Genomic DNA, 10,595 nt, shown 5'->3' on the forward strand with positions numbered 1-10,595 from the left:
GGATATAGTCTTTGATGCTGACAAGCAGGCTTTGGCTTTCAGTAATGTTCAGGAGCATAGGTTTTCAGCTCAACCAGCTAATATGAGTCATAATAAATCCGATTCTACTAAGGCCGATGATCTGTCACACTATGATTCTTCAGTACGTCCAGCACGACATGAACCTGCTTGCAGCTAGTGGCTTTGATTAGCATGCTCAAGTGGAGGCTCAACCTCTCCAGCCCGTGACATCCAAAAGTCAGAAGAAAAAGCAACATTTATCTGCTGCTTTGGTGCCTAGAACTCGGTCTAGAGATGCCAAGTCTACCAAACTGTCATGAAGACTTTTATCTTCAACAGCTTTGACTTGGCAGATTTGAACTCAGCTCTCACAATCACCTGTCCACATATGGATATGATTTGATTTCTTTAGACTTTTTCTGCTTTCTTTTAATTTTTCCTTTCATGTATTGTTTTGTATTTCTTTATTGGGTTTGGTTTAGTCCCCTATTTTTTTTTTCATTTTCCTATATATAGTATTTTGGTCGAGCTATAAATGATTGATGTAGGATCTGGTGCTTTCTTAGTTAGAATCCCACCCTGCACTGTGATGCTTTTGCATATCCACCCTTTATTAAAATAAAGTATATATTTTTTGGCCAACTCATAAAACCCTATCTTTAAAAATAGGTAATTTCATCAACATTTTTTAATGTTACCTAATAATTAAAAAGAATTAAGTTAAATGTGTTTTTATCTCACAAAATAATGTAATTTTTTAGTCTCTATATTTTAATAAAAATGTGTTTTAAATCCTTAATATAATGGACTAAAATCTAGTGGTGGAAGGAGTTGAAGGGATTGAGAGTAATTAAAAATATGAAAACCTATGTTTGATCACAATTGTGATCATTCTTGTAATTTTTCTATTTTATCTAAAATAATAATAATTTGTGATATTTTAAGGAAGAAATAATATACTTAACTAGAAAAAAAAGAGAAAAAAAACATTCCTTCATTTTTTTTCTCTAATTCCATCTCTCTAAACAATATAACTTTTCACTTTCAAAATTAACTCTATTATTTATAATGTAGAGAGTGTTAGGATTTATGATTTTAAGGACTTAAAAGTTTGATGTCTACTTTATTTATATATATATATATATATATATATATATATATATATATATATATATATATATATATATATATATATATATATATATATGTGGAATCACAATCAAATATATTATTTTACTTTTAAATGAGTTGACTCAATAAGAATTGTAAACTTATACTTCTTATTTATTTAAAAATATTTATTTATTATAAATTTTAATTATGCATAATAAATATTTTTACGTGTGTTGTTCAAGTTAAAATTCCAATAATATTTTTTCTTTAATATTACCCAAATAATGAAAAGATAATATGGTGTGAATTTTGTAACAATTAAAGGTGTTATATAATAATAATAATAGTAATTATTATTATTATATTTTGTTATTATTATTATTATTATTATTATTATTATTATTATTATTATTATTATTATTATTATTATTATTATTATTATTATTATGCAAAGATCATATGTTTCTTTAATAGCTTAATTTTGGTAGAATCACTCTGAGTAGTAAAATTGTCCTTTAACGTTGCTGTAACTCAAGACTAAAACTTGAGAAGTCACGATTAATCTAACATGAACAAGTCATGTCAATTGATGGAAAAAAATTTCAAAAATATGCGTGCGTGGTCTTTACCACATTTTGAAGTAGTTAACTTAACTAAAGCCTAACATTTAATTGAGAAATGTTTAAATTCACAGATTTCTTTTTCTTACTAAAGAAAAAAAATATGGTGAAGAGTAAGCTATAATTTTTTATTATACACTAGAAGTCAGCCTTCTTCTCCTCTTGTTGTCTTGCAAGAAGAGACAAGCCCCACCCCACTGCCAATTGCTTAATGTCTAAAATCTACAATTTGTGGCATTCAAAGGTGGGTACATCGCACATCAAAGGTGGGTACGTAGCCTCTAATGAAACCTAACCTCGAACTCGAACTCGAACAAGGAAACATACATATTTATTAATTATAAAAGAGAGTGTCCCATTCCCACTGGCATTGTGTATCTTTGCATGTGTTGCTGTTGTTTCATGTGCTGGTAGCTTTCACTGGTTTGCCACGGTCTCTCAATCACAAAAATTTCCTCCCCATCTTGATCTTGCCCCACATGTTGATGCATCACCAACACTGAAGCTGTTGTTTCAAAGTCTGAAGAAGCTAGCAAGTCCCCTATGGCTCCCAACTCCGGACACTCACTCCAATCTGTTAAACCATCTGTTAGTGGTGACATTATCCCTTGACCCCTCCCTACTATGAACAAGTCATTTGCATGGGTCATTGATCTTATTGCTGCAACTGTTTCCTCTCCATTACTCACATACTTGTCTACGTAAACAACTGAGTCATCATTTGCAATCACCCACTTGAACTCATTTATGTACTCCTCATCCAGTTTCTCCTCCCTCCCATTCGTGAAACTTTGATCCAAGTTAGTAAATAACAAATCTTCTTGAGGAGTTTGAGTTGTTGTTTCCTTCCTTTGAATGAAATGCATGACGATGAGCTTAACTCTTGGATGCCTTGACATTCTCCATCCATAGGCTAATGCCTCTCTATCATCTGGTCCTCCAAAGTATAACACAACCACTTCATGAGATGCCTGGTTTCCTATCAAGCGGTTGGATCCGTTGAGGCCTCTATCCACAAGTATGCCAAGGGAGCAAGGTGAGCTTTGTAATAAGTTGTGGTTCACCATTCTGAATTGTGGAATAGTGTCTTCCATTTCTCCATCAACTGTTTGTTGCTTGTGGAAAGGAATGATGACCATGGATACCCTTTTCTCCTCGGCCAAGTTGCATATGTCTTCATGCATGGTGGAGTATGAGGAGATAGCTGTCAAGGGTTGGACTTGGACATGACCAACGTGTTCCTCAAAGTTCTGAAAGGCAGTGATGATGTGGTCGGTTTGCGCTTGTGTTTTGTTCAAGGCTGGACCTCCTGATTGTCTATTGGCATGGACAATGAGCATGGCAGAAGCTCTACCAGTGAGTTCAACCAAGTGGAGCACATAAGCACATATGGGAGACCTTTTGTGGGGGTGAGTTGCTTCAAGGAGATTGACCATTGTGGGGACGTTTCTAGGGGTGTGAATGCACACCAGGACCCTTAACTCTGAATCAAGTCTTGTATTCTGCATTGTTCTCCTTTTATAAGGTGCAAGCCTTTTTCTTGGCTTATAAATTAATGATACAATGGGAGAAATGATTGCTGTCATTACGAGTGTTGCAATAATCATGAGTGAGAAAATTTGATTACCCAAGACCTGCATATATATATGCAAATTAGAGTTGATTTTTCATATTCATAATAACGCTGATCCATTAAGGGGAGTAGAATTGGATTACCAAAGGAAGGGAGTGGCTTACCTTTTGTTCCCTCCCAACATTGAGCACAATCATTTCAACAAGGCCTTTAGTGTTCATAAGCAAACCAAGAACAACCCCATCACGGTTTGGTATCTGGAACACAAGTGTCATAAGCATAGTCCCAACAATCTTGCCTACACAAGAGAGGGGAATCACCACGAATAGAAATGCCCATGAACTAGCTCCACTGATCAAGCTGATATCAGTCTTAAGCCCAATGAGGGCATAAAAGAGAGGAAGCAAAAGCCCGGAAACAAAGTCTTCTAGCTTTTCTATTATAGCAGCTCCAAGTGGGCCATTTGGAATCACTAGGCCATACACAAAAGCTCCAAAAACAGAATGCGTTCCAAGAACATCTGTAATAAAGGCTGAGATCATAACACCAGTGAGCACTATGCATATTTGGAACTCAGTGAAAGGTTTTCCTTCTGGGGTTCTCTTGATCAACCATGTGACCGCTGGCCTAACAACAATAAGGCAGAAAGAAACAAAAGCAAGGTTTGATAACACAACCCAAATAGAGGCCCAATTGCTAGTGTTTTGCTCTGATAAAGCTATAGCTAGAGCAAGCAACATCCATGTACACACATCATTGACGAGAGAAGTTGAGAGAGCAAGCTTCCCCAAGTCTGTGTTGATGAGTTTTAGCACAACAAGCATTCTAGCAAGCACCGGGAATGCAGTGGCAGATAGAACAGTTGCAAGATAGAGGACATAGCCGGGGTGGCTCATGCTTTTGTCGTCCACTAATATTAAAGATGAGAGACCAATACCAACCAAAAAGGGCAATATCATTCCAGCAATGGCTATGGACAGTGTCTTTTTTCCTGCGCGTTTGATAATCGAAATGTCCATTTCTAACCCAACCAGAAAGAGGAAGTATATGAGACCCATGTTTGCCATTGTCTCCATCACCATCACACTTTTCAAAGGGAATATAGCATTGGCAAATCTTTCATTTCTACCAAACACTGATGGACCCAATAACAATCCACCCTATAAATATTATCAAATCATTCCACCCAGTTATAAAATATTTGAAAGCAACAAAATCAATGCCATGCAATATTAAAGTTATATTACCAACTATAGTTTAATTTCCTGTTGATATATCTACATGGTTACAACAAAAAAGCCTAATGCATATAGTTTCTTGATCTTATCAGAGGCCATGTAACAACTTCTTCCTAGTTGATGATAATAACAATGAAATAAACACCGGTGGAGGATACTTGTGTTATAAGATGGCAATATAATAATAAAGAATCAATGTGATTGGAACTAGAAAGAGAACATAAGTTACCATGATTTCAGCAATGACACGCGGTTGGCGAAACGGCTTGAGGATGAAAACAAAGAAACGTGTGGCAAATACCACCAACGTTAATTGAAAGATAAAGAGAGGAAGGGAGTAATCAAAAGGGTTATCTCCCTGCCATAGGCCATTGGTTGTTGTCATGGTTGGCGTGTAGCAAATGATGGATCTATTTGAGAGATCAAACGGTGCCATCGTCGTTGTGTTGCTCATTTTTTGGAATCTCTAAAATGATCAACAACACAACCAATAAGCACCACTTGGTAATGGTGATGGTCAAGGCGTGTTAATTTGTTTCCCTCCTCTTCCGAATATGTTAGGCAGAAAAGAAAGGAGCAGAACCCCTTCCCTTGGTTGTGTTTTTCTGAGAAGATGAACACAAACAAGGGAAGAACAAGTTAGAATTGGTGCCTCCCTGAGGGAGCACCAATGTGAGAGACGATGTAAGGTTGAATCTATTTTTGAAAACTCAACGTACCTCGTGACCTCTGCTTAAAATGGGTGCATGCCAAATGGATTAATGACTACTCACGTCAATAACCTCTACGTGGAAATATATGCCTTCCAAAATGAAAACATTTTCAACAACTAGAAGCAGACAAAAAGGTAAAATACAAACAACACATTGTTTCATCACAAAAACTCGATGAAGGACAAAAAAATTGTAAATACATTCTAGTTGAAACAAAATTATTTTTTTTTTAAATTATTCATATATTATGTTTGTACATATGACTTTTAAGATTGATTTTTTTATCCTCTATTCCTCTTAAAGAAAAAGATTGATTTTCATATATATACTTATACTTATAAAATAATAATAATAATAATAACTATTATGTATTACATGGAGTAGATAGTCATTTTGTACTTTACCTTAATAGGATTCTCTTCATTGCATGAGTTTAAAGATAATGTTGTATTATATAGTAGGGTTATTTGGAGATTGGATTGAATTTTTAAAAAATTAGAAGAAAAAAAATTAATTAACTTTATAATATTTCTTATGAATCTATCTTAATTTATGTAATAAAGTAAAATATTTTTTTAGAGTAAATTAAACTATTTAGTAAAAACTTTGATTATCAACAAATTCTTTTCAAAAGTCTATTGAAATTATATTTTAAAATAATGACAAGAGATGGTAGGTTAAAAAGAAAAGATGATTAAGAAGATTAAATATACAAATAAAGATAAATATTGAAGACTAATTTGAGATGACCATGAGAGAATTTTTTTTTTTTACCAATTATGGAAGCAATGCATGAAACATACAACTAAATGAGTGAAGGGAGAAAAATATTAAAAATATTTGACCGTGAGAGCGATGATATGAACCGGTCCATTCTCATCCTATATTTTCTTTTTTTAAAAAAAAGTCTAATTCTTAAAAAAAAGAAGTGAATTTCATTATGTTTTCATCAGAATGCTAATGCGATTAGAAAAAACAAATAGCAACATATATAGGTTCATGCTACTAAGTAAATGCATCAACAAATATGAAATTGTTTTATTATAATTAGTAATTTTAGACAAATATAAAATACTTTAAATATTTGGAAAAAAATTGCTTTTTTTTTTCCATCATAAATAAAAGTTTTGTTATTCATTAACAATTCTGAGTTTTTGGTAGATATTAACAATTCTATTTGGCTGTATAAAAAAAATCTATTTGAATGGAGCAGTTAAACGTGGTTTGTAAAAAAAAAAAAAAAAAAAGTACAGGTCCATTTATATTAACAATTCTATTTGGCTGTGTAAAAAATTAAAATAAAACAGGTACAGGTACAAGGTCCATGTATATATAGGTCACTGGGACGAAATTTCTGAAAATATTACCCAAAAACATCGCAACATAGGTCCTTTGTGAGATCATACAATAGAAGAACCTTGTTAAACATATTCTCAAATATGATTTTTTTTTTTTCTGGAACAACATTCTTGAATTAACTTTTACCTTAATTGAAAGTAACCATAACTACAGCTTTTGTCGAAGCAAAGTGTTTCATTGTTTTTTTAGGAAAGTTAGGTGGTGCGACTTAGAAAAAACGAAGCAAAACGTTAAATGGGTTTTACTGAAAGAAATATTTTATTTCCAACTACATTGCATTTTAAGGGTCCGTAACAGTAACTTCGTATTATCGGGAATATGCCTCATTGAAAAATTAATCAATGACTTTGTAATGGAATCGGTTATACAACAAGTCAAAGTGCTAATTTAAGATACAATGATTTGACAGGTTACCATAGTTAAACTTTATAATACTAAAATTTAAAAAAAATATATATATATTTTTTAAATATATATATATATAAGTTTTTAATATTTAAAACATATACAAAAGTTAAAAAAAAATTATACTATAATACTAAATTTAAATTTTAACAATACACATTAGTATTTATTAATTATAATATTACATACAAAGTGAATAAAAATAACAAGTAGCTGATTTTTATTTATTTAAGAAAAAATCAAAATGATGTTATATTAAGCATTTTTCATGACCAACTATGATCGGCCTTTTTTTTGTCATTTTTAACCGATTTTTGGTTTTTTTTACCAATTTTCTTCCCAAACGATTCTGTTGTTTACTTAAACTAGTTACCTGACTGGTGAGTTTGGTTTGATTTCCACAACATAAAATTAATGAAATGTATTTGATTAACTAGTATTCATTTTGTCAAAATATAACATATTACAATTAAAAAATATTATTAATTGTTATTAATTTATTTTTATATCCTTAATTCATTGTAAAATATATTAATCAAATATACTCAAATTTTTTGGATTTGGATTTCCTAACTTTAAGACGGAAAAGTTGGTATAACTTAATGCATTTAAACAAGATTTGTAAAAATAGGTTAAATTATGACACATGTATAATATATATTTTTACCTAAATATAAACATGTCACAATTTAATATATTATTAAGTAGATGTATTTATTAACCAATTAATAATATAAAATAAATTAATAATAAATATTAATAATATAAGTCACACTCATTGATAAGAAAATTTAGTTTTTGAATTATTAGTATTATTATTATATATAATCATCACTTAAATGATTTAATTTATAAGTATTTATAAAATTAATTAACTTAACTAGTTTTATTATTGTTAGTGAATTAATTATTTATTTCTCATATAAAGGATAAGATGAAGTATTGTTATTTTTTAAAATTAATTCCTATATATTAAAAACAGACTTTTACATTGTGCAAAATATTTTTAAAGAGTTTTTTATGAAAATTTTTTTAACTTCTTATCTAATTTAATTTTTATTTATTATAATTATTTATCAATGAAATTTTAATATTTTAAAATAAATTTTCAATGAATAAAAATAATATTATGTTATAATATAAATTATTTATCATAAATACAAAATATAATTTATACGTTGTTATAAAAAAATTATAATTTATATGTTTAAAAATATCTATTATAAAAATTTTAAATAGGATTTATATATTTAAATATAATATTTATTTATATATATAGTTTGTTATAAATTATAGATATATATAATAAATATTTAATCCATACATTGCAAAAAACTAAAATGCTAATTATTTATAATGTGAATATTTTTGTTTTACTCTTATTGATCATTTTCATTCTAGATTCTTATAATTAGAAAAAATAATGTACCTATTTATTTTTTATATAAAGAAATGGAGAGAGTATATCTTAAGGATGCTAAACCAAAAAGTGTTTTTGTCGGTAAATAATTCATTTTTAATCGTTAGGAAAATAAAATTGGAACTTAAAACGGTCCATATTATTTCAAACTCTAGCACACTATAGTGATGGAATGATTCCTGGTCTGTTTGTCTTTTATATTTTAATTCATGAAATTTTCATAAGATTTGACACTTACGAAAGTGTATTGGTTTAAGATTTCATAAGATTTAAAAAAAAAAAATTTGAGTAAAAAAGTTCATTGGTATTCAATCAGGATTTTATGTCACTTAAAAATAATCCAGTAGTATTCAATCTGGATTTTCAAGATTTTTTAAAGAGTCCATTAAAATCTACTAGTATTCATTTGAGATTTTTTACAACTTAAAAATAATCCATTGATATTAAAAAACATAAGGATTTTAAAGGATTGTTGTATGAGAGGAATTTTGAAGGATTTTCTAGTATTATCTATAAATACCAGATTCATAAAATAATCTCATCCAAACCCATCGCATTTTGAAGGATTGTTTGAAGTGATTTTTCAAGTATTTCAAGAATTTTCAAGTGAGTTTTTCATCTTTTTTTTTCTATGCTCCTTTCTTCTCCATTTTTTCTCTACTAATAATATTACACTATTGTTCATTGCTCATATATAATATTATAGTACTGTTCTCATCCCATTCCCCTATTTTGTGAAATTCTGATATGTAAATGATAGTGTCATTGACTTGCTCTATTTTTCTGTTCGTTCTCTTTAATTGACTTGCTTTATTTTATTCTATGTAGTTGAATTTGTTCCTTTATATAACACAAAAAAATGCTTGAAATTTCAAATTTTAAGTGATAATTTTTTTTATAACACACGTTAAGAAAAGAAAAAGATGAAAGATGAAATTGATATCATAATCTCTACAATATATATATATATATATATATATATATATATATATAAGATGAATTTGCTAGGGTTTCTATGAGTAGAATGAGATGAAAATGGATCTTAGTAGGGGGAAGAACCCTCTCAGCATAAAAAATGCGAACTCTCTCCTTCTGTTGAATTTGTTACTCTTATCCCTCCTCCTTTTATGACTCAACAATTATTTTATTTTTTTACTATGAATTTTTCTTTTTATTTTTATATTGTGAAATTAAGATTTTTTTATATTTTAAAAAAATAAAATTAACATAAGACATTGCAGTATCTAATTTTTTAGGGTTTAGGATTTATGCCTTCATTAGCTTATTTTTTAAAAAAAGAAATTGTTAAAATATTTAATAATTTACATTTATAAATATCGTTAAAAATTATCATATAATATATAACTAAAATAGTATATATATATATATATATATATATATATATATATTCTATATCTAAATACTTCCGTTTATATAAAAAAAATTATATATCTAAATATTTTTTCAGTATCGAATATACTGATTTTTTTATATAAAAAATTATCTTATGTTTCTATGTTTTTGTTTTTATATTTTCTTTTATAATGACTGAGGTATTTGATCCATTTAGATAGCTAAAATATATTCGATCTTGTATGATTAGTGTGCTTCTAAAAATAATAATATAATTTTATTAATTTTTTCTCTTATCTATAATTATTTATATAACTAGTTTTCAATATATATTGTTTTTGTAATTCAAATGGGAGATTCACAAGAAAATAATAAAGAAAAAGGAAAAGAGAAAGAAAATTATGAAACTTGGACCAAGGAGGATTCCAATAAATTGTTACAATTGATAGTGAATGCTATAAAAAAGAGGATAGGATATTATGAAAAATTATTATTATTATTTATCTAGACATTATTGTTTTTTTTGTCTTTGACTCTTTTTAAACTTGAATGTATGAATTTTTTTTTTAAATCTTATCAAATGTCAAAACTCCACAAAATCACACAGAATCCATTAAAATTCTGATTTAAAAGTATTGCAGAACTCATTAAAATCCTGATTTTAAGTCTATAAAATCCTGTAAAATCTTAAAAGTCGTGAAAATCCTGCAAAGTATTTTAAAATTCCCAGATTTTTTTTAACTAAAAATGTCCTTTAAAAAAATAAATTAGACAGTACCAAGTTAGATCTTTATATAACAC

The 10,595-nt window shown here is 28.7% G+C and overlaps 1 protein-coding gene across 1 annotated transcript; it reads right to left on the reverse strand.

Annotated features, from left to right (window-relative positions):
- Positions 1-1,840: 1,840 nt before the first annotated feature.
- LOC109788368 (cation/H(+) antiporter 15) lies at positions 1,841-5,257 on the reverse strand. Its single transcript, XM_020347074.3, has 3 exons — positions 4,774-5,257; positions 3,471-4,466; positions 1,841-3,367 (listed from the first exon to the last, which is right to left on the reverse strand). Exons 1-3 carry the CDS (start codon positions 4,996-4,998, stop codon positions 2,072-2,074), a joined length of 2,517 nt encoding a protein of 838 aa, XP_020202663.1. The 5' UTR covers positions 4,999-5,257; the 3' UTR covers positions 1,841-2,071.
- Between the last annotated feature and the right edge of the window lie 5,338 nt (positions 5,258-10,595).

This window comes from Cajanus cajan, chromosome 1, assembly GCF_000230855.2.
Source record: "Cajanus cajan strain Asha chromosome 1, NIPB_CcT2T_4, whole genome shotgun sequence".
In the NCBI taxonomy this organism is placed as follows: Eukaryota; Viridiplantae; Streptophyta; class Magnoliopsida; order Fabales; family Fabaceae; genus Cajanus; species Cajanus cajan.